Source organism: Microplitis mediator, chromosome 1 (assembly GCF_029852145.1).
Source record: "Microplitis mediator isolate UGA2020A chromosome 1, iyMicMedi2.1, whole genome shotgun sequence".
Lineage (NCBI taxonomy): Eukaryota > Metazoa > Arthropoda > Insecta > Hymenoptera > Braconidae > Microplitis > Microplitis mediator.
Window position 1 is genome coordinate 23489040 of NC_079969.1, and position 26753 is coordinate 23515792.

Here is a 26753-nt window from a genome sequence, read left to right on the forward strand (position 1 = left end):
TATTACAACTTTCAATCAACCTTGAACGCAACTCAGCTCAAGCTTAAATGATATTTAATATTCAATAATACATTATTAAAGTATTAATATAAATTTAATCGCTCGTTATACGATCACGATCACAATTCCAGTAAATTTAAAAAAAATGGCTAATTAAAAAAAAACCTCCTTCCGTTTGATAAAATACCACAATACATTTTCATACTTTTATTAAATCTATAAATACACAATAAAGTTTAAACTTGAAACTAAAAAAACAACTTTATCTACGCCGCGAAAGTAAATTCCATAAAAAGTAAAGTACACGAAGGGAAACTTTATCAAAATATTTATTAAAAAAAAAAAAAAAATAATGAAACCAATGGCGCAAAATATAAAAATATTTCATAAGAAGTATACATCACATTGCAACATAATAAATTCACCGTAAAACAAAGCCTCGGTGGGAGAAAGCTTACATGCGTGGGAGTAATGCAGTAGCGGGAATTTTTTTAAATTTTCAAAAAATTTTATTCAAAAATTTATAAATACCAGGTGTTTATTTGAGACAAAAAGTTGATATAAAAAAAAAAAATTCTTTTTTTTTAAAATAGTTTAAAAAAGAAAGAAAGGTGTAAAGACTTGTTGATGCGTCTACGTTGCGTACGGAGCGCGAGTGTCGAGTACCCGCGAGTTGAGACTTGGACGAGTGTTTGTGTCTCTACTATCGTTAGTCTCACGGCGATCGCTGTAAGTAACAGAACTTACGGATAAAATATATAAGCCGCTTAAACTTTACTGGCATTCGTTATTCTTAACTTATATATATACATATATATATGTATATAAATACATATACATACATATATATAAAAGTTATCCAATTAATCGCAATATCTGTTACTTAAATAAATATTAATTTTGAACGTTAAATTTAAAAAAATAAATAAATAAAATAAAATAATATATATAAATATATATATATATATGCATATATATAAATTAAAATAAATATAATAATTTATTATTGGGAAATTGTGATAATATTATTTCAGTTTCAATCGTGAAAATCGTGAAAGCGTTTTTTGGCGCACGCGCGTTTTATAAAACGGCTGAGTGAGTGGGAGAGAAAGCCGGCACTATATATATTATTTTTATAATAACAATAATAATAAGAAATTTATCTATATAACTATTAAACTCTGGTGTCGCAAATATATCGGAGTATTGGTTCAATAAAAAAGGCGGTGAATTTAAAAAAAAAAAACACCTGTTCGGTAATTAAGTTTTTAAAATTCAAAAATTTAAGCGCGGTTGCAATGTGAGTTAAAATAACATAAAATAGTGATGAATAATAAGAAATTGATCGACGGAAAGATACAATAAGAAATGAGTTTAATGACCGACAATCGCTTTAAATGCGAGCCGTCTCGTCTAGAACTTTTGCAACAACTGCTAATACTTGTGCGACATGTTCACGAGGATTCACCATTTTCATCGGTCATACACTATCATTATCATTAAGTGTAATTATTTATTTACACTTAAAAATTCATGTATGCATTTATTTTTTAACGTACAATAATAACAAATAAAGTTCCCCGCGGATTGGTCGCGGTATTAAACAGCTGACTCTAGATCAGGAAAAGCGTAATTTCGATCGCTTTAACAAAGACAACTTTTGGAGGTCAACTGGTCTTTATTTTTTTACTTTTCTTTCTTTATTATTTTTTTTAAAAAGTATAAAACTTTGATAAATCAATTGTCATTACGTAGGTGAATAAATAAGCCAGGATCATATTTATTATTATTATTAGTATTGATATTAAAAATATATGATAACTAAATTTTTACACTTTACGTAATCATTAAATTGTGACGGTCGTACAGAGCTTTCGTTAATGGCCTTCGTGTAAATTGTGTGCGCGAGTGTCTCATCTATATTTTACTCATATATTTATACAAATGTATGTACATTTACATATATGAGTATTACTTTGGCTCATCGAGTGTCAACACAGTGGTTGTTGCTCTCAGTTATTATGTACTGTTAAAAATAATTACAACAAATACTACGTAATTACTTGATAAATAAAATATATACATTTTTAAAAAATATGTAAAAAAAAAAAATTTTTTTTACACTAATAATTTAAAAAAAAAAAGTTATCAATCGTTATCAATTTTTATCAATGTCTTATCAGTTCTATATAAATTTATCGAATGTGATAACAAATTGCGATTTCATTGTATAGTTTTGTTTAATTTGTATTTTAAAAAAAAAAATTGTGATAGTAATTTTAAAAAAAAAGTACGGAAGTGACGTAAAAAGTGTAAATTTTGAAATAGGATTTTTTGATGCCGTTTTTGTTTTGTGGTTTTGTGTTTAACTCGTCAGACGACGAGACACGTGAGATGCCGGTAGCGTCAAACAACTACTGGCTTCCGGAGTCTGCTAAAATAATAAATCTTCACGCAAACTCAGCTACTGGATGGATGTCACCGTACAGTAGAGTTCAAGGGGCAGTTGAGCATACTCGTGATACTGCGGGTAGTGAAGGTGGTTGTGAAGGTACTCAGGGAGGTTTAAACAGTTGCTTTGAACAGCAACAGTATCGCGGTGATGTGAATAAAGTGGAATTGGAGGAGACGGAAACCGCCAACGTACCGGTTAATAAAACAAATAATATTAATAATAATAATAGTCACAATAATAGTGGGAGTATCGGCAATAATAATAATAATAATAATAATAATAATAATAATAATAGTCATAATATTAATAATAATAACAACATAAATAGTAACAATAATATTGTTAATAGTAGTGATAAACACAGTAACCGACGTTATATTGGTGGCAATAGTCATAGTGGTAGTGGTGTTGTTATATTGGAGGGATGTAGGCCGAGTACAACTACCGCGAGAAGATTTTTGAGGTGGTTTGGACGAATTGGACAACCTGTTATGGAAAAATCAGGTCTTTATTTTAGTTTTTTTATAATTCTAACCGTTCATTTTTACTCTAGAATTGTTTTTTTTTGCACGGCTCATAACGCGAAACGTTTGAAGTAGTGCATTATTATCAACATGTCAAAGTCAAACAATTTTACAGACTTAAATTGACTCTGTTTCATTTATTTTGTATTTGTAAGGTAATACAAGAACTCTCTTAAAAATGAATCAGTGAAAAAAACTACAAATCAGTGAATATTCACTGATTTGTAGTTTTTTTCACTGATTCATTTTAAGAGAGTACACTATTATCACGAGAAATGCTCTTATTATCACATTCGATGTGTAAAACACATATATTTTGTTTGATATTTAAAAAAAGTATAATTTTAAAAAATTGCTCGTGGACGTCCGGATGTCTATGTGTGAATGTGCCACGATTACGCCGAAAAATTTAACGTATCAGGACCATTCCTTTTTTAAATTTTACTAGAAAAATAAAATTTTTAATATTAAGGTGAGCCCCAGTACCCGATTACTCAGGTATTTGTATATCTATATTTAATAAAATATAGTAAATGTAGTAAATGTAGAGAGTACTAGTTTCCTGATCGGGTACTAGGTCTTTCACCTTATTTTTTTTTTCTCAATACAAAAGAGTCCCAATACGGTATCACTTTTTTGGCGGTAAAAAATTGAGAAATTTAAATATTAAATTTTATATTTTTAAAATATTCTTATCTGTAAAACTGAATTAGTGAAAATTAGTGAATAATCACTAGTTGCTAGTGAATTTCGCTAATTAACTTCTAGAGAAATATTTCAAAGTAGATTGATTAAAAAATATATAAAATATAATACTGGAATTAGCTGATGTCTAATAATTTTTGGACTTTTTTAAAAACCATAAATTTAAAAAAAAAATTATTTTAAAAAACTGCACTTATAGTTTTTTAAATTTTCTACACGTGCATATTTTTAGATTTTTTTTTTTTTAAATTAAACTGTTGAAAAAAAATTTGAAAATTTTTAATTGTCTGTAAACTAGAATCATATAGAAGTTTATATTTTTTAAATATTTAATTTTTTTTTAGCTATAAATATATTTACAAAATCAATACATTTATGAGAAAAAAATATTCTTTACACCTAAAATTTTTTTTACAATTTAATAGAAATAATAATAATTCCAGACTTCATTAACCGATAAGACCAATTCAAATATTTATTTTTACCGCGATATTTTTTTAAAATAATCCCGCCGAGAAAAAAAACATCAAGAAATATTTATTTTTCTATTTCTCATAGAGAAATAAATGAGACCGCAGTTGCGCATAATTACTTTCTTTATTTTACGGTAAAGATTTTAAAAAAAAATTTCAATTAAACTCGTATGTTTTATTTATTTATTTTTTTTATTCAATACTGATCACTAAATAAAAACTGCGCAAGCTCAGTGGGTTTATTAATCATTGTTGACTTGACTTAACGCGCGATGATGAATCATAAATCGCAGACAAACATTCTACGTACAAAAGAATCGAAGACATTTTACATTTTCTATGCCTTCTAATCGCGTGTCTTAACTACTGTACTGTTCTACTGTTTATACAGTTTACTACTACTGCCATAGCTTAAATAAATTATATGTTAATACATGAGTAGCATGTAAACATGTTAAATTGTTTGGTCATCAGCTCTCATTTGACCCCATGTCTATTTTATTCACAAATAGTGTTATGCATAAATTTTTATTCAGCACAAAAAGAAAATTACGTGCAATAAAAATATATATATATATACTATTTTTATTGCTGCATATTTAAATTAAAAAAAAAATGATTTTTATTGATAACTTTTGACTAATAGTATTTGTTGTGTCATGACCTAAGATTATCTGACCTAGAAATCAACTAAAACTGATTTACATAATCAATAATATGATTTATTTGAATAATTTAATTCTACTGACAAATAGTTTTATTTTCTATTAAATAACATTTCATTTTTTGTGACGCGGGAAAAAATGAATGGACAAATTTTGAAATGACATGCAATTAAGAAACTTCATTGTCGTCGTAAGACTTTTTTATTATTTTTTGGGTATATGTATTGAGGTATTAAAAGGAATATATATATGTATATTTTGAAAATGAGATAGTAATGTAAGTGCCGTTCATAATATAACGGAGTAAAAGCAGCCGCGTGTAAATGCTAGCGGAACGCGCGGTAAATTATTCTCGTGAGCCATCGTGATCTCCGGTTGTCGAGGTAACTAGGCCGGAAAAAGGGATAAGCCATTTACAAACGTGATAAATGAATATTTAGATATGAGGGAAATCAAAACAATTATAACGAAATTTATTTATAGTATAACAGCTTTAAATACATAATATTTATTTCCGGAGTTCGGAATATAATTTTTTAAATTTTTGAAGTCAATTCCAGTCATAGTGGAATTTTGATACAATTTTTACTAATAAGGGTCAAAAATAAAATTTGATTTTTTTCTAATACTTTCGGTTACTTCAGTTGAATTTTCGCTTGGGTACATTTATTTCATTGAACATAATCGTGAATAAAAATTTAAAAAACGCTTGTTCATTTATTATTTTCGATTCTTAAATTTTCAAACTTTATCATATAACGTTAATTTTTTGAGATGGAAAATAAATTGCATTGAAAAATATTTTTGTGTCGAAGAGCTCGAAAATGTATTCACAATAATGTCCTCGATGGTAATGTATTCTCAATCCTTGAGCTCGAAAACTCGAAAACAGCGGGAAGTTTTAGGGCTGCCTGACAGGGCGAACCGCTGTCCAGATTTTTTTGCACCGTATCCAATTCATTATTTTGATTAATTACATAGAACATAAGGAAAGGAAGAGCAAAACGAGGTACTTAAGGAAATACCAAGTTTTCGAGGAGTCACACTAAATCTTTTTTTTTTAATGATAGGGTAAAAGTTACCGTCTTTGGCCACTTTAGGGCGAGTTTCGGACACTTAAAAAATTTAAATAAAATAATTTGTAAAAGACGCAGTGACAAAATTAATTTTTAAAATGTGTAACAAGACACTCTTATCAAACTATTGCAATGGAAATTTTATTTTATACTTCTTCATTAATTAAAATAAAGTATTGAATGTCCAAAAATGGAGCAGTGGCCACAAATGGTACTTCTACCCTATTCAAAGTAAATAGAAAAAATTTTCAAGTACCGGGTACCCCTTAAAAAAGGTCAAAAAAAAAAAAAATTTTTGAATTTTAAATGAATTTGATTAAGTTAAATTTTTTTGAAAGTAATTTATATTAAGAAAAATTATATTTTACATGATTATTGGATACGAAAGAAGAAAAACAATTTTTTAATAGTTTTTATCATAAAACAAAAGTCATTAATATTTTTCAACTGACAATTGATTTTTGACTCCCCCCTCCCTTATATTTTTAAATATTCAAATCGTATTTTCATTAAAAATCATCCCAAATTTTTAAAATTATGTGAACAATATTCATGTGAAATTAATAAATTCCATTAAATTTCCACAATTATCTTTGAAAATGGAAAAAATTTTTTTTTCTTCATCACTTCTTAATTTAAAAAAAATCTACCTTTCATTCCGTCTGTCAGAGTACTTTTTAAATTTATCATTCAATTATTCAAAGATAAAGTAAAAAAAAAAATAAATTTAAAAAGTAGGCGTTTAATTTAAATATAAACATGGTCTTTTAACGGAGTAAATTTTCCCACAATTTTAAGTACAAGTACATACTTCTAAGTCTTGGTCTTAATTTTCTACCCACCTGTTCTATTCATTACAACGATACTTAACATGATTACACAATGACGACAACCATGATAATGATGATGATAATAATAATAACAACAATAACGATAACTAAACCGGAAAAGCTAGTGCGTAAACATAACTCACTGATAAACACAAACGAATCTTTTTATTGCTTTTAACTTCCTTTTTTCTTTTATATACACAAGTATATATATATATTATAGTAAAGCATAATATAATAGCAAAATCACGTATGAAACATAAACAAGTCAATGATCTTTATGTAATTTTATTGCACTATTGCTGTTACATAAGCCCCCAAAGTTATTATCTTTTTATCGGAAGAAAGTATGCATAAACTCCCTTCTTATGTAATAATAATAATATACATCCGTCCACCATCCGTGTCTTATTTTTACTCAATATTAATTAATTAACATCGTTAAAAAACGATACTGGTTAGCAGACAATTAGAAATTTTTGGATTTTTTTTTAAACAATTAAATTTGAACAAAAAAAAAAAACTTAAAATATACACATGTAGAAAATTTAAAAGACCATACGTGCAATATTTTGAAATATTTTTTTTTTTAATAATTTCTCGCTTAAAAAAAATCCAAAAATTATTAGACGTCTTCTATTTTGATGATCTTGAAGTTTGCAGACAATTGAAATTTTTGCATTTTTTTTGAACAATTAAATTTGAAGAAAAAAAAAAACTACAAATATGCACATGTAGAAAATTTAAAAGACCATACGTGCAATTTTTTGAAATATTTTTTTTTTAATAATTTCCCGCTCAAAAAAAATCCAAAAATTATTAGACGTCGGCTAGTTTCATGATCTTGAAGTTTGCAGACAATTGAAATTTTTGGATTTTTTTTTTAACAATTAAATTTGAAGAAAAAAAAAACTAAAAATATGCACATGTAGAAAATTTAAAAGACTATACGTGCAATTTTTTGAAATATTTTTTTTTTAATAATTTCCCGCTTAAAAAAAATCCAAAAATTATTAGGCGTCCGCTAATTTCATGATCTTGAAGTTTGCAGACAATTGAAATTTTTGGATTTTTTTGGAGCAATTAAATTTGAAGAAAAAAAAAAAACTAAAAATATGAACATGTAGAAAATTTAAAAGACCATACGTGCAATTTTTTGAAATATTTTTTTTTTTATAATTTCTCGCTTAAAAAAAATCCAAAAATTATTAGACGTCCGCTAATTTCATGATCTTGAAGTTTGCAGACAATTGAAATTTTTGGATTTTTTTTGAACAATTAAATTTGAAGAAAAAAAAAATGAAAATATGCACATGTAGAAAATTTAAAAGACTATGCGTTCAATTTTTTGAAATATTTTTTTTTTTATAATTTCTCGCTTAAAAAAAATTAAAAAATTAAATTAAATTCTTTATTAATTAATAATAATAAACAAGTTAATTTATTTAAAATAATATACGCCGTCGAGGTTAAGGAAAATATGTAAATCAACCTCTAGGTCATTAAATAGTTTATTACGTAAAGTTTAGTGTTGTCGTATGGTAATGAGATGATCTAGTCAAGCCACCATTTGAGATAAAATCGTCTCGTCACGATTTTTCATTTCAAAATATAATTTCATTTAGAAAAATTTCCTTATCATTTTTTTTTAATCGATAATTATTTTGCAAAACAGTTTTTTAAAATAAATATGAGTCAAGTCCACTTGATACGAGTTAAGTCAAAAGCAATTTATTTCGAAGGTGACTGTAAATCTGGACTACATCATTCATATATATACCACATATATGTATTATATAGCCACACCTAAACTTGTACATGACGTATTATCTATAGAGATATATATATGTACACGTAAATACATATATATACAACGCAATGTATCTCTATGAATGCCAAGAGACAAAGATCGAGTTTCCACGACCGAAACCTCAACTGTACTTACGCGAGTTACGTACGATACGTGGGAGATATATCGGCCTCGAGAGTAGTAAAGAGACGAACGACGTTTCATTTTATTTTGTGTGGGAAGTAGTGTAGTATGTTTTATATATTCTGTATATAATAGTTTATTGTAGATAATACTTGAGGCCTACGTAAGAAAACATAAAGACCCTGCGAGTCTACATATGTTTGTATGTATATATGTACAAATATATTGAGATATGTATTGCCTTTACTTTTAACATTACGAAGCTAGTCACAGTACACATACGGCCCCCTTTACTTCGGCTGCATTACATTGGAATTAGTATGGTTGCTCATTATGCCCCTGCACCCGCAGCAAAATCTGAGTCTTCGTGACTCTTGTTACCACTTTTATATTAACTATTACACATTAACTTGTAATAGTCTGCATACTTTGTTTGTCTAGTTAGAGAGTATTTTAAAACCCTCATATATGTGCCCACTTGCATTCATTTTTTTATGAATTCATATTTTTTTTTTATTATGGAAATTTTTAATTAATGGATAATTGTGGTCTCGCACTTCTATTGTTTATTTTTTTTTTTTAATTAATTAATATTGACGACTGATTAATGAATATAAAAATATTCTGAGATATTTAGATTTAGATTTTCTCGTAATAAGAACACGGAAAAAAGAGCAGTTGAAAAATTAGAGTTTCTACAGTGAAAACAGGCCTTCGAGGCAAAAATCTTTGAACGTTAAAGCTTAAACTGTAATTTTATAAATTCGTTATAGTAATAAAATTAATACAATTTTAAGCAGAAAATTTTACAGTTTAAAATGTAATTTTAGTTAAATAAATCTTCAAAGCATTATTTACTTTTTATTTTGAATTCTTGCTTTATTTAAAAATTAATAGTTGATAGGAGAAACTGTAAAAATTAAGATTTATTGGTTATGTATTTTTTGCTTTCTGAAATAATACCTCTTATTTATTGATAACATAAAAATTACACTGTGAGTTATCAATTGTCGAGAATGATGAATGATCTGAGAAAAATCACAGCTCACACTGTAATTTTTAAATTCTATATCTTAAGAACACTACTATACAGAATAGTAATATTAACGATCGAAAATGTAATTTTAACGAATTTTATAATAAAACTGAAAATTATAAAATCTGTTTATTATTGAGAGCTGGACAATATCGAGTTTGAAACTGTAATATTTGTTATGCCTGGTATAAAATTGTAATTTTTACAGTTTCAGAGTCGCACCGCTTTACTACTGTACGAAACTGTAATAAATACAGATATGAGTTCAATTTTTCAACTGCTCTTTTTTCCGTGAAGTTTTCTATTTTGATGAAAAAAAAATTGGTTATTATTTTCTTTCGCAATGGATTTAAATTAACACACGAGAAATTTAAATTGCGCCCCTTAATTTAAACCAATAAGGAATCGTGGACCATATCCTTGCGATAATTCGATACTCAGTTAACTTCATAACTATTTTCGATCCATATATTTTAATATAGAGGATTACTGTACTACAACAGGCTCGTCCACGTCCGATTTGAACGCAAAATTTTGAATTTTACACCTACGACTCGTACGGACGAGCGCGTTTTTGAGGATTCTTTGAGTATTTTCAAATTAAATATTTACTCATTTGCTAGCTCGAAGATTTATATAAAAACTTAGGATTTATATTGAAAATTCATATTTTTTTTTGAAATCATTGGAAATTTTGAGAAAATTCAAATTTAGATTGCATTAATATCGCAACTTTCGTGAGATTAAAATTTTTTCTATGCACAATAAAGTGAAAAATATATTTTGTGAATTTTTATTTTTTATTTAAAAAATTTTGTAAATTTATTAAAGATAAAATTTTTCAGTTACATTTATTGTATGATCTTCAGCTAGAATTTTTTATCACTCTGCAAATAAAACAATTTAATCTGTAATTTATTATTGACAATTTATTTATAAAGTAAAATTTCAAAGAAAAAAAAATGAAAGTATATAATTTTTGTAAAGTTGAATAAATAATGAAAGATTTTAATGGTTAAGCTTAAAGTACAACAAAACACTAGCATCGAGTAGTTTTTTTTCTAAATTCTAAACTGTCTTTGAGAGAAAATGGTTAAAATTTTCCATTTATCCTGTAAGTGAACAAACATTCCAGTCGCCTATTTAGGTGTGAGAAAAAGTGATCTCGTTATTCTCAATGAAAGTATACAATAAATTTTAAAATATACTGAATATATTTTATTTATAAAGATTGGGACAGTTTCTATTAAAAAATAAAAACTTTTTTTGAACTTTTCTATTAATTTTTTGGAAATTTAAATAAGCGCGGGAACTGTCTAAATTTAAAAAATCACCGATGATAAATTTTTCAATAGTCGGTTGACGTCAGGTCAGACAATTTCTTTACACAGAGAAAAATAATTCTTTCGCGCGAAAAATTTTTATTCTCCCCAAGAAAATTTTCCCAGCATAAATTAAAACCAATAATTTTTTGAGGCGAGAAAAAAATTCATGCGCCAATTAATTTTTTTTACTGATCTTAAATCACCGGATGCTACAAGTGTCTAAAATAAATTTTCTTTGTATTTTCACTATAAACCAAAAATTAAACTCCATATTTTTTATTATACTGTCAAATATTAGAATTAAATTTTAATTTAAAAAAAAAATTTGACTATCCCGTGTATCCATTTCATTTTTTTTATTCATTAAAACATTGTAAGACTTTTATAAAAGATAATTTTCATTGTGATTTGAGAACTGCAATAACTTTTTGTCGCAGTTCTTAATCATACTCAACACGAACGATCGCGCCTTGCGTTTTTACCTGTCACGCGATCATTCCGCGTACCTAGTTCCCTCCATTTAAACTACAGAATTAGTTCATAGAATACATTAAAATAAAATAATTATATTTATGCCAATTGCAAAAAATTATGATAGGAAAAATATTTTTAAATATGAAAAATAGTCAACAGTAATTTAAAACTACACTGTAACATGATTCTGTTCTATTAGTTCTATAGGTACACAAATGTCTATATATATATATATATATATGTTTAGTACCCGAGCTATGCAATTGTAATATACGTACTCCCCTTTTCGAAAGTCGGTCACGAGCTCGGTCGGCGACCGTATAGCGGACCATCGCGGACAGCCCTGCGGTCTGTTGTTCACTTTACTTGGCCCCAGTTGTTACGTTACAAACATATTACGATAGAAAATTCAATTTCAACTTGAATCTGCTAAATATCTTCCTTTTACTGTAAATACTTTTAAAACTTTCTTGTAGAGATTCAATAGTTTCATGATTAAACTCAAGATAACTCATATGACAAATGACAAAAAATATATATACATATATATATTACTTATATATATAATATATATATATATATATGACTTATATATATAATATATATATATATATATATATATATATATTACTCAATAAATTATATAACTCATGTATTTTTTGCTGTTACCTCAGTCTCTATTATACAATTAATTGATTAATTAATTTTAAAATCATTTTTTTTTTAATTCAATTAAAAAATTTTTTATTAGTCATTAATATTTCCCATGAACTATTAGAAAAGTATAATAAAAATAAATAGATAGATATCGAACTATATTACTATCAATTTCAGAATATTTTCAATTAATCGACGATTAAAATATAATTAAACACTTAAAGTAATTTAGTTTTTCAATGAAAAAAAAAAGTACTGATTATCTCTAAATTATTTTAAGTGGTCATTAATATCTATTATGCATTAATGCATTTAATTATTGGATTTATTAATTAATGAATCCAATAATTAAAAAATTAACAATTAAAGGTATAAAGTAACAAATTTTAATGCTTTAATAGTTTACTTTTTATTTCATTGTTTATTAAATTTAAAATAATTTTTTAATTAAACGTATGTGTAATCACAGATCTTATTTAACATATATATGTATATATGTTGACTTAATTTAATAATAAATGGAAGTAAAAATAATAATGACAAGTAAACAATCTAATATCTAATGTTTGTAATTGACAGTGTAATTACAAAGATAATTAATGTAAAATTGAGACTGTAATTAAGACACGAGTGAGAATAGTGAGACTAAGAATTAAAAAGATAATAATAAAAATGAGATGAAAAAGAGACGATGTAGTAGAAGAAGAGAATCCTTTTCTCCTTTCGACGATACAGTTAGTCGACACAGCTACTCAGGAAGTCGTTTCGCGCTGATGACGCGCCATTCTCAATGTTCACTCAATTTCCAATGAAATATTATAAATAAATTCGAGAAAATAAATATATTAATTAATCTTTAATATAATTCAATGGCAACTTTAAGATTCGGCTCAATGAACTGCATCAAAAATAAATTTTATTTTAAAATAACAGAACGGAATAATTATAATTTTTAAATCGCGGAGTATTTAAATTTCTTAGACATTTTTTATACTCAATTACCTCTGTCTGAACTTGAAACCCGACTTATTTGAATATGAAAATTTTTTGGCCATTGTAGTGGCGTACGAAATTCCAAAAATCGCGATATTGACCTGAGATTCCAGCGGGAAAATTGTAATATGTCGTGTTTTATATAAAAAAACTTGAGGCTCTTGAGCTACAACTGATAATAATGATTGTAGTGCGATTTTGAAAATATAATGAGGCGACCTGTGAAAAAAAATTCGTTCCAAAAACATTCAGGACAGCGAACTTCAAAAATTGAGCCAATTCTGAATTTTAAGGTGAAGGTGAATATTTTTAGAACTTTGAAGAAATCAGAAAGTGAAGAATTTTCAACCAGTGTAGGCATTTTCTGTGCATTTTTTTATTTTTTGAACAAATTTGCTCTTCACTTTCTGATTACTTCAAAGTTCTAAAAATATTCACCTTAAAATTCAGAATTGTCTCAGTTTTTTAAGTTCACTGCCATGAATGTTTTTGGAACGAATTTTTTTACACGGGAATTAATACTGAGAAGTATTTATAACAAATTACATGACTAGTGACGTTAAATATTGATCTAATACTGGAGTTTTCTTTGTAGCTTACATTAGTGACATCAAAATTTTACAAATTACTTTTATTACTCTTAATTATTTTAGTGTAATGCAACAAATATACCAGAATCGAAATATTAGACATAAATTGAACGTTTTTATTTGTATTTTGATTAATAAAAAATTGGTAATTTCATGAGCTATGATTTTAATTTAATGATAACATTCATTAATTTATTTCGATATTTGTAATCACAATTTTTATAACCTTGATATGAAATAATATATGAACAGATATAAATATATAGTGTTAAAGATATAAGTAAGGCGTAGAAAAAACTTTATTTTAAGAAAAATGAGTATTAATAATCTGAGTCTGAAACTGAAACAAGTTTTTTTTCAAAATACGAATTTCTTTGCTAGGCCTTTATGGCTCACGGTATCTGCTTTAAGATCTAGAAGGGCGTACTGAAAAATTTTAGGGAATTGACGTGATTATAATCCAGTAGTTCAAAATTGATAAAAAAATTTTTTGGTATGCTTACATTAGAAATAGAAATTTAATTAAAATCAATCACACAAAAACTATCACAGCAAAAAAATCAATTACTTATAAAGGTTACTCTTGGTTTAATGAATTACCATGTAGAATTAAGTCTGAACCCAGACTAGCAACATTCAAAAGGCTATTGAAAGAGTATGTTAAACAAAATGTAAAAATTTGAATGTATATTACAAGTAAATGTATAAATTGTTGTAAATACGATATGTGAAGTTGTAATAGCGTACTGCTAATTAACAATAAATTTCATTATATATTTCACTATTGTACCCGTCTAAAAAAAATTGTTGAAAAAATGTTGACTATTCTAAACTTCAAAACGTGACACAATGATGAACTTTTTTTAAACGATTTTCAAACTTCTGAAAATACACAGAAAAAGACAATTAACTTAATACTACAAATTAACATTTTTCAGTGCAAAATACGTTCAGAAAAAACGTATTTCAAACTATTTCTGAACGTTTTTCGTTTTAGCATATCTTAATAATATTTGGACATTTATTGATTTTCCTCTCGAATTTTCAAAAGTTTAAAAAACGTTCAAAAAAATTCCGTCGTGTCACGTTTTAAAGTTTAGAATAGTCAACACTTTTTTAGCCTTTTTTTAACAATTTTTTTTACACGGGTAAGTCTAAATAGGTTTTAGTTACGTTTTCGAATCGTGATAGTCCAATCTACGTTTTTAACGTCCAAAACGTTTAAATTACGTCTAATATTTCGACTCAGGTATACATTAGTTACATTATTTATTATTGCGTCTTAAAGTGAGACAGTACATATACAGGAAGAGAAAAAAGAAGGGGCCTTAGTCCCCGGGTTGGTGACCCAGTCCCAACCGATCGGCCGTGTCCAACGTTGTCTATTCTTAAATCCAGTCAGTAACGATCGTGCAATTCAACGAGTCACTCATCTGTCACTTAACTTATAAATTATTTCCGCAATATCAGACTCAATATAACATAACGTTAAGAAAAAAAAATAATAACAATAAATGGAGTTTTTTTAAAAAATATGTATAACTCTACTTTGTAAATTGTAAGGCGGGTTTAAATTTTTTTTTCACAATGAAAATAACCGCAGTAAAGTGATTTGCTATGCCAAAAGTCCTTGGTACGGTTGGTAATTTGTGTAAAAAAATATATAGAAAAGTAAAAAAAAAAATAAATAAATAACCAAGGTTATTTAAAGTTTACTGTATACGTGGTTTAGTGTTTACTTTTGTTGTTGTTGTTATTTAAATTGTTTGTTTGGGCTACAGTATTTTTATATTTTTTTTTGGTTGGAGTATTTAATATATTGTGAGTTAAATGTTTGGCCCGGATGTTTTGAAACCTATTTGGTCTAAGATCGGTAGGATGTGCGGATATATCACCTGTGCTAGATCTTATCTCTCAGGTCAGTTTTTTTTTTATAAATCGTTTCATTATCAAATTTATCAAAATTTTTATGAGGATCTTGAAAAAAAATGATCAAAATTTAAAGAAAAAATTTATCAAAATCCAGGAATGAAATGAAATATTTATAGTTAATTTAATTATGAGTAATAATTAAAAAAAAAATTATTCCAGTTTTTAAATAAACAGCGAAAGCCTACGGCATAAATATGTATTTTATTATCTTATGTAAAAAATATGCCAGTATGAAATTTTTGATAAATTCAATAGTCGCTATCTTTTGACGATGAGCCAGCGAAAAGTGCAAGAGAAAGCAAAAAAAATAAGAGCATAAAAAAAAAGCCGGTAGCGAAGCGTGAGAATCACGATTGTGATTGATTCGCGGCTTTGAGATAGATTTATAAGAGCTGACATCAATATATATCCGTATATCTATGTAGGCATCGCCCACTCATACATCAATACAATATATATACAATGCATTATGTAGATAGACATATATCTATATAGATAAATGCAACAAACTGCAGTCTTTTTCCTATCCAGCCTATTGGCAAGATGCCCGTAAAAATTACTTGCAATCCCCTGCAACCTCATCTCTCCCTAACATTTCATATACATATATATTTATATAGAAGCATACGTTTAGTTATATAGTTATATAGATATATAGATAGATAGATTCTTCCTTGTCGTTTATCCTGACCCGTACCGATGAAATCCAGGACGCGGTGTCGCAGAGTAGACTAGAGGGTTGCCCGAGGCGCACAAATAAACGCGGTATATAATAGTAAACTAACATCTGAACATAGAGTAGAGTACCGAGGAGATGAGTAGCTCCGGGAGAAACCAGGTCGAGGCCAAGGGTCAATTCTTAAAGCGAAAATTATTATTATAAGTGTAATGCTGCTTTGTGGTTGGTGGGTGGATGTACACTTGATACATATATTACATATCCTCTACTATATATATATATATATATATATATATATATGTCTGTATAATGTATTATAAACAACCACCCACCTATGCCCTTTATTTTTAATGCCCAACATTTTCTACATAGCGCTACTTGACTTTATTAATGTCAAGGTCTTGACAACTATTTTTTTTTTTTTTTATATTTATATTTTTATTTTTATTTAGACCCGTCGTGAATATTAGTCGAGGGAAAGGCATCCGACATATCACGTTTACTTGATAATCTTAACCATCCAAACCTGTTTATATACATATATATATATATATATATATATAATATATGATTATTTTAAAATAATTATATTACATATTATTCCTATTGTCAAAGACCTTGAAAATTAATAATTAATAATAACAATTTTCCATTTTTTTTTATTTTCCATACTGATAAATATTTACAGTTCATATATTTATCAATGACATTTATAATTTATTAGATTTTATTTAATTAACAAAATAATTTTCCATTTAATTAATAAAGTTTGTGATAAATAGATAAATAATAAAATTATTTATTTAGTTAATTGTTTATATAAATTTGAAATATCTGTGATATTTATAAAAATATTTTAAATCGAGCCTTGAAAAAAAATTAAATTATTGTTAAATATTTTTATAATAACCTTCAGATGCTTTTAATGCAATTAATTTCTTAATGATCATTTATAATAGTTTCTTTGTTTGATTTAAAATAATTCTGTCATATATATACATATATATTGTATTAACAATGAATAAAAATAATAATGTTTTTTTATTGCTCTTCAACTCCTGGTACTTATCGTTTAATTGAAGTAAACGATCAGTCATGCTTTAAATTGACGCGATAACGAGGTAATGTAAGATAAGAGATACCGAAATATATATGTATATTTATATATATATTTTTTTTTCATGACGTATGTCATCGATGACACACAATTTAAATAATCTTTTTTAAAATACTAAACGTTATTTCCGCTTTTGTAATTCATACTGCCGGTGATAATTAATAGATAAATATTAATAATTATGAGTTTTCATAAAATAATTTTTGTTTAAAGTATAAAATTTAAACACTTGGTCATACGTGTACATGAAGTACTTAGGAAACAGGACGTAAAGTAACTTGAGAGAAACACCTGGAATAGTATGACAGACGTTTACATTATATTCGAGTGGGAAGGAAGTGGTCGAGTCTCGATCTACACTTGAGTTGTTAATTCAGGAAGTTACAGATATTTGTTGTAACCACGTGTGTTACTTTTTTAAATAAATAATTGGTAATTGTTTGGAAGTGGGGCCAACTACTTTTTTGGTCATAAAAAATCGAGAAAATTGAAAGTTCAAAAATACGATATTTCACTAGTTTTTCATTGAAATTTAATTAATGTTTATGTTATCGAACATTGCAGTAATTTTTTTCAAAAAGTACATAAAAAAATGAATAAATTGAAAAAAAAAATTTTTTCCAGATCTTATTTTAAGAATTTTTAATTGATTTTTAAAAATCTCAAAAAATTATAAATTTATAACAATAAAAATTAAATATAATAATCAAAAAAATGTTACCACAAAAATTTCCATGAATATGATGAAAAACATGAATTTTTTATACTTTAAAATCGGAAAAACTCATTGAAATCTCAAAAATTTCTAATTTATTCAAAAATATTGATTTCTCGATTTTTTATCGTAAAAATGTGGTTGACCCCACTTCCAAATAATTACCAAATAATGTATGGAATAACATAGAACGTAATCTGGTTATAAAATCGAATTTATACACAGAATTGAAGGATTTTGAGGGGCAAGAAAAGTTTTACATTTGCTTCAAAAATAGAACTTGATTTGAACTTTGTCTTCCAAGTCGAAATTTGGAGCCGTTTTTTATTAGACAAACTCGACTGTTTTTACGGAGATATTACATTGAGTTTGAGCCTTGGTTTAGACTTAACTGGCTTACTTAGTCACGATTTAAGACGAAAAAGTCGAAATTTACTTGGTTTAGATTCATTCGAGTTAAATTATAAGACGAAAAAGTCCAAAGATGAAACGTGAAAAACAAATTTTACACTAAAAAATACTACTTGCTTTTGACTTGATTGGTCAAGTCAAAATTAGGGTGAATGAATAACTTTTTTCGACTTGGGTCAGCAAGTCAAAAGTAGGGTGAATGACTGTCGTGCTTGAAGTATAGACGAATAAGTTCAAATTAAGATGAAAAAAGTTCTAAAAGTTGACAAAAATTAAATTTAAGTCGAAAAAGTCGAGATGTTATCGGAAAATCCTCGGCAAATCGATAACTTCAAAAGAAAATTCGGTGAAGTGAGCCTGAATAAAGTTTTATTTTTGACCCGGGTTATGAAATGACAACAAGAATTTTCTTAGAACAAGAAAAAATTTTCTTGGCTCAAGAAATTATTGAAACGAAATAAAAAAAACACATCGTAATTTTAATTTCTATGACATTTATTAATTTGACATTAAAATTAATGTTGAAATAAAGTATATAAATAAGTTAATTTATATTTGATATTTCTGACTGATTTAAACTTGTTGATAACTTCCAGTAATTTGCTTTAAATTTCGAATAAAATTTTTAACAGCGACTCGTTTTAGAGATAATTATTTTTAAATTATCATTTATTATGTGTGGAACAGAAAAAGTTTTAGTTATTTTATTGAGTGTGAAAAGGAGAAGTGACAGACATTTCACCTTGACATAAATCAAATGTTAGAAATGGTCCACACAAATTTAATGTTATATATAGATTAATACACTTTGTGTTGAAATGTCATAACACTAAAGATATATTAATTTTTTAAATCGACATTTTAAAAGTTCAATGTTACACAATATAATATTTTAAGCTTTATATCGATCATAAAAAATATATTATACTATAAGTATATAACAGCCGAATTAAATTATGATTACACTACAAAGGATACTTTTGTTTAAAAATTACTTTCTTATCCCAAGTATTTTTTTTTCAATCCACAGAAGACCGAAATTTTCCCAGCTCAAGAAAAATTCTTTTTGAACCATCACCCGACTAGAAATTTTTAAGTGAGACCTATTGGGCCCTTATTGGGTAGTCCCAGCTGGGCCCCAATCGGGAAATCCCCAAGAGATCCCACTAGCGCATCCCTGTTAAGAAAAATATTTAAACGCCCACACAGAACCCAATGGGGAAAAATGACAATAATTTTTTTATTTTTACGTTGGGTCTTCCCACTTAGGTCCCACTTATATTCCAATCAGGAAATATTGACGATAATTTTTTATTTTTACATTTGGATTTCCTACTTAGGCCCCACTTAGGACCCAGTTGGAAAATACTGATCATGAATTATTTTATTTTTGTTTGAGATTTCCCGATTGGCTTCTGTTGGGGCCCTCATAAGGAATTCCCTATTGGAAATGCCAAAATGGGACCCAATAAGGTCCCCACACATACACTGGGAGATCCCAAAGTAATTTCTAGTCGGGAAAATTTTTTTCTTGAAGTAAGAAAATTTTTGTTTTCTTTCTGGATTGAAATAAATATTCTTGGCCCAAAGTATCCTCTTTTTTGAATTTCGAATTTTAGTTTAAATATTTGAAATTAATTTTCAAATAATTTCATTTCTTAATTTTACAATTCGAGTCCCAAAAATTTGAATATTTCGCGGCTCGTTTTTTAAAAACAATCAATAATTTAAATAAACTCATATTAATATCGAGTAAAAAAAAATAAGAATTGGGTCAAAGAATAATATACTGTATATTTAATATTGAATCTTAATAATCTCATTGGTGTCCAATATTGAACAGTTCACTCTATTATACAGCCGATAAAAAAAAATTTCCCGTGGGTAAAAAATAAATTGAATCGTTGAATAAATTTTTTTTACGTCTAAAATGAAATAAAAATTATTCAGCAAAAGTTAATTAAAAAATCCAAATTAAATAGTGGGATAAAAAATAGGTGATATTAATTAAATAAATGGAGCACTAGAACTTGGATCTAATTTTAATATTCATCTGTGTAATCTCAATTCCCAATGCCACGATTACTTATATTGGTTCATCTGTTTTAACTTGACTTTAGAGTTATCCAAGACTATCATTAGACATTAGTTCAAATTTGTTTCCGGGCATTAAAACAAAGTAATTTACGTTATTCAAAAAGTGTAATTGGCCAGGTAAAGACTTTTAAAACATTTTATTTTGCGGATAGATTATTTTAATACGAGTATGTAATGACGGAAATTACAAAAACTTTTAATACTGTGTACAGTAAGCACTTAAAAAAACAATATAGAGTAAAGTCGCGGTGACATCTATAGCAAAATTTCCTGTTCCATTCTAACGGTTGATTTTAGTTTGAATGTGACACGTAAAGATTCCTCCATACTATACACTGCCGGTGGATTATAAAGTGCACTATCACATTATAAGGTAATATATATGCACATATACGTATTATACTCGAGCTAAAATACGGTCACCACAAGTTTAAGGTGGTCGTTGTACACTAGGAAGTTGTGGTAACAGAAATTCAACCGTGAAATTCTCTGGGTTCCCACAATGAAAATTCAATTACTTTTGACCTTTGAATAAATTCTCTTAGTTTTAATTTAATATAATCTACATAAAGTATTTATTGTAATGAGATTATTACATTTTTTTTTTTATGAAAAATTTATTTCAGTAAAAATAAAATAATTTTCTTAATTTTGCGTTTTTTTAAAATTCAAGTTCGAGTATTTGATAAAAAAAAAAAATAACGAGATGTGTATTTTTTTTTAGATTTAATGTTTATCAGCTTTATTGCGTTTCCATTAATGGATTTTTATCAAATATAAAAAAAAAAATTATCAGTAAATTACAGCAATAAAGAGATTGATTGTTTGTTTGAATTGTCAATAACAAAGTAATTATTGAACGATTAATATATAAAAGAATTTAGTTTGAGCTCTTGTTGTGTATCGAAATCAGTGTTCTTTTGTGTACAAATACAAATATGGACTAAATATACGTACGTAATTAATATCTCAATTATATTTGGAAGTTAAATAAGTGATCTGGTTTTTATGAAAGAATTTCTGAGACGTGTCCTGGTTTTTGGGGTGTCCGTAGAAACTTCTGGTATGAGTATTTAATTTTTGAATACTGTTAAAAAAAAAACTGAGCAGCTGAACATTTTTATTCATAAAACAATTTTTTAATTTACGAAATTTACATAAAGTTGCTCATAATTATTAAAACTTAATTTATTTTAATGAAAACTAAATATGTAGATTGTTTTAATAAGAAATGGAATGTTTGGTTTGTTTTCATAATAATGAGAAAAACTTCCTACGATATTCGTTTCATTGGGAAAAATTTTCAGCTCGGTCTTTTTTTAAATATTCGGGTTTCTGATCTTACGTCTGGGGTTCGAAAGGATTAAATTGACCTCTAGTTACAAAAGAAAAAAAGGGCAGTTAAAAAATTGAACTCATATTTGTATTTATTACAGTTTTGTATAGTAGTAAAGCGGTGCGACTCTGTACGAGTCGTCGGTGTAAAATTCGAAATTTCGGTTTCAAATCGGTCGTGGACGAGCCTGTCGTAGTACAGTAATCCTCGATATTAAAATATATGGATCGAAAATAGTTATGAAGTTAGCTGAGTATCGAATTATCGCAAGGATATGGTCCACGATTCCTTATTGGTTTAAATTAAGGGGCGCAATTTAAATTTCTCGTGTGTTAATTTAAATCCATTGCGACAGAAAATAATAACTATTTTTTTTTTCATCAAAATAGAAAACTTCACGGAAAAAAGAGCAGTTGAAAAATTGAACTCATATCTGTATTTAATAGTTTCGTATAGTAGTAAAGCGGTGCGACTCTGAAATTGTAAAAATTACATTTTTATGCCAGGCATAACAAATATTACAGTTTTAAACTCGATATTGTCCAGCTCTCTATAGTAAACAGATTTTATAATTTTAAATTTTATTATAAAATTAGTTAAAATTACATTTTCGATCGCTAATATTACTATTCTGTATAGTAGTGTTCTTCTTAAGATATAGAATTTAAAAATTACAGTGTGAGCTGTGATTTTTCTCAGATCATTCATCATTCTTGACAATTGATAACTCACAGTGTAATTTTTATGTTATCAATAAATAAGAGGTATTATTTCAGAAAGCAAAAAATACATAACCAATAAATCTTAATTTTTACAGTTTCTCTTATCAACTATTAATTTTTAAATAAAGCAAGAATTCAAAATAAAAAGTAAATAATGCTTTAAAGATTTATTTAACTAAAATTACATTTTAAACTGTAAAATTTGCTGCTTAAAATTGTATTAATTTTATTACTATAACAAATTTCTAAAATTACAGTTTAAGCTTTAATGTTTAAAGATTTTTGCCTCGAAGGCCTGTTTTCACTGTAGAAACTGTAATTTTTCAACTGTACTTTTTTCCGTGTATATGACTAAATATACGAATAGTGTGATAATCGAATTGCATATTACTATTTGATTTTAAATTGGAATCAATTATTCGTAAGTTTTTGAATTCAAATATGAAATAGCGTTTCTTTAAACAGCATCAAATTTTTAACTCCCACTTCAAAATTTTTTATAATAATTTACCAATTATTCAGATTTTTCTAATAATTCAAAAATTTACGATTCATTACAAATGTTCTGAGTTCAACTGAACATTAGTATTCATATAAATTATTCGCACTTTATGTTGCTGATAAATTTCTTTCTTAATTTGATATTTTTATCAACAGAATCGATCGTTTCTTCTAAAAAATTGTTCAATGTTGCGATTAATTTGAAGCATTTTAAATACGTTTTCAAATATATCAAATATTAGCTTCTTATAAAAATACATATTTATACTGAAAATATGAAAAAGTCCATTTGTCTCCGTCTTTTTTTAATACTCTAAATATATATGCATTCCCACAGGGACATGTCATATAATTTATATATAACAAAGTTTACGTGCTGTTTTCAAAGACGTGACGAAATTTTATTATTTTTCGCTCGTTAATTTTTTCATAAAAAAGATATTAAACTATTAATAATTTTTATCACTGTGTAAAAGTTTTTTTATCAATTAGTTGGAGATTTTCTGATTTTATTTCGTAAAAATAAATAAGAAATTAAATTTGTTCATTCCAATAATAAAAAGTCTCTCGAATTCAAAACAAGAACTAAGTAATATATCAAATAATTATTTAAATTTGTAATTCATTTCCGTTTCAATTGTCTAAATATGATAATAAATCATCCATCTATTTTTTTAAACAATTAAAAGAATAGTCCAAAAGGAAGTGGTATAATTTTCTACACAAAGAAATAACGTTTCTTTATTTCACAAGGATAAATAAAAAAATATATATTGCAAGTACCTAAACAACAACAACAACAACAACATCATCAAACAATCCAACAATGAATTTTTCCATGTGCAAGAGGCATTGCGACATGGCCACCTTGAAACAGAAAACCGAACGAACAAAGAACCGAAACGTGTCGTGCGAAGACATACTCAGTACCACCGAGCATTATTGTGTACTAAAAGTTATATTACATTAGCGTTGACTCGAGTAGAATTATATGGGGTTTTTTTGACATATGAGCTGGCTTTAGTATCACGAGTGTCATTCAGTAACAGGGTGTCCATAGGACATAAAAAAATATGTAGCACACGATCCTGTCACTGACAGTATCGAAGCCGAAGAAAAGTAAACTCAAGTTTACGTATAAAGATTCCCCCAATGACATGAACAAAGAAGTTGAAGAAAAAAGCTTAAAAGTAAACACGAATCTCTTTAGTAAATATATATAGATATATATTTGTGTGTTAATCTTATTGTTAATCTTATTTAACGCTAGTGACTCTTTACATTGCATTAGTTGTATACATATAAATATATATGATAGTAAATAGCACAAAGTTGTTATTGTGATGTTGATTTGGTGCCGCGCTTAATTTCTACGACAAAATATCCGGGTGAAAATATCTGTAGACAAATTTTTATTGATATATATGGGGCATTTGACGCCAAATCGGACACCATTTAGCTTTTGCACGTCGGATTTTTTTGAAAATTTTTTATCTTTTAGTATAGGTTGAAAGAGGCCTTCATGATTTTTTTCAAATTTTTTCCTCCAACCGTTTTCGAGATATCGAATTTTGAAAAATGTAGAGATTTTTTTTTCAAACGCCTATAACTTCGCGAAAAGTGATTTAAATAAAATTTTCAAAGAGACAAAAAATGTTCGGTTTTAGACACTTTTTTAGTAAAAAATATCAAAAAATTTTTTTGAACCACGCTTCTATTAAAATTTTAACTTTTCAGTATAAATTGTCGATTTACAAAAAACACGTACTGATCGATTTTCCCCATAATTTTTCACTGCAAACTGTCACCTATTCTACAACTTTTCCAGCTATGCTCATAATCGGACAACGATAGGATCTATTTTTTTTTCGATTTTTTAAATTTCATATTCCAGTTTTTTTTAAAGAAAAATGTCTAAAAAAAATATCATGCTCAGGATTTACGATTAATAATTATCTGACACTCAATTATCATCAAAATTTTCAAATTTTATTTCCACAGAAAAATTATTATTAATTAATTAATATTAATTATTATTATATCAAGATTTTTTGACTGATAATTGATCCCTTATTTATACTCATACTATTGTTATATAAGATCATTACTTTGCACACATAATATTTTTTTGTTCGGTTACTTTGTATGGAGACATTTCGAATTGTTTATATCTTGTCGTAGATATTTTGTTACGGAACCGTTGATTCTTATATTTAATTCCACTTGGTTTGAGTTCATTCCCTTTTACTTGTCGTTCATTGAATCTAGGCCGTTACCTAGGCAACCTAGACAACATCACAAATAGGAACACAAGAGTCTGAGTACAAAACAAGGAGATCCCGATTGAGAAGCATGTGTAGTTGGAGAGTAAGAAACAAGAAAGATAAAAAAAAAGTGACTTTACTGGAAAAACTATCAAAACTTATCGATCTATCACCCTTGCGTTTTGTGGTGGGGAAAAAGATTCATCTTTAGGTTCTTATTTTTTTAACTGCTCGTCTTTCGCTCCATCATCTCATCGTTCTATCTATCCAGCCTCGGGGAAAAGTTATATATAAAAAAGAAATAAATAGTAGATGACTTGAGCCTTTTTCCCCTGAGAAAGTAGTCTATTTTTTTTATGGCGTTTTTTTCATGCTTGCCTCTATCACGTTATTTTCTGATGGGTCAGAAATAAAGGAAATTTTATCACTTTTATGTCTTTTGTTCGAGCTAAGGAAATTACGTCGACGGTGATGTTAGAAATTTTAGATGAAGAAGTCAAAAATTCATGCGTTTGTTTTCGGAAAATCGAGTTTTTAATTTATTAAAAATAATAATTAATGTTACTGGAAATTTTGTTTCCTGTTTAAATTTTATTGATGTTTTTATTAATGGTAGTAAATTTAAATACTCCAGAGTATTTTAATACGAAGGTCTTAATATTTTCATATTTTTCATTGATTAGAAGGAATTGAACTGTCAATAAAATGAATTTGATAGGGAGGCAAAATTAGGGTGAATTATTTGGTTCTAATAAGAAATTGATTATTGCCACAACAAAAAAAGTTAATTCTTTTTGTTGGAAATAATACAGATTAGGACTATTATCGTAAATTATTTAATTGCATACATATTTATTAATTGTATGAAGGAAACTAATATTTTTTATATTTATTACGAGTGTGTGAATAGTTTGAACTTACGAATTAATCCGTCAAGTTTCAAATAATTTGAAATTTTCCGAATTATTCGAAACTATTCATTCATAAAGTTTCAAAATAATTACAAAATTTTTTTTGAACGAGAAAATTTTAATATTTATTCCAATAACTCAAATTTTTATGTCGGAGGTAAATAGAACTCAGACACGAATCTACAAAATAATTACTTTGGGTTACTTTAAAAAATTAAGCTCTTCATTAAATGAAAATTGAATATTTGAAAGCTGATCAGAATTTTTTACATTCAAATCGAGGAATTCAAAAAATTATGAATGATTCGAAATTTCGGATAATTCAAAAAGTT

At 26.9% G+C, this 26753-nt stretch overlaps 1 protein-coding gene across 7 annotated transcripts in view; it reads left to right on the forward strand.

Moving 5' to 3' along the window:
* Positions 1-26753, forward strand: part of LOC130675857 (serine/threonine-protein kinase tricornered) — an 80283-nt gene that overhangs the window by 15612 nt on the left and 37918 nt on the right. For 3 of the 7 annotated variants that reach the window (XR_008991348.1, XR_008991347.1, XM_057481740.1), the window contains exon 1: positions 2149-2959. The exons of 1 other annotated variant lie outside the window; for it this stretch is intronic. Coding sequence is in view for 3 of the 6 variants with exons in the window: in XM_057481740.1 (XP_057337723.1) it covers positions 2338-2959 (622 nt within the window). In the remaining 3 variants the exon portion in view is untranslated. Of the gene's footprint in view, positions 1-2148; positions 2960-15551; positions 15655-20977; positions 21061-21680; positions 21751-26753 lie in introns of those variants that run through there. 3 more of the 7 variants (XM_057481772.1, XM_057481792.1, XM_057481778.1) reach the window with 3 other exon arrangements.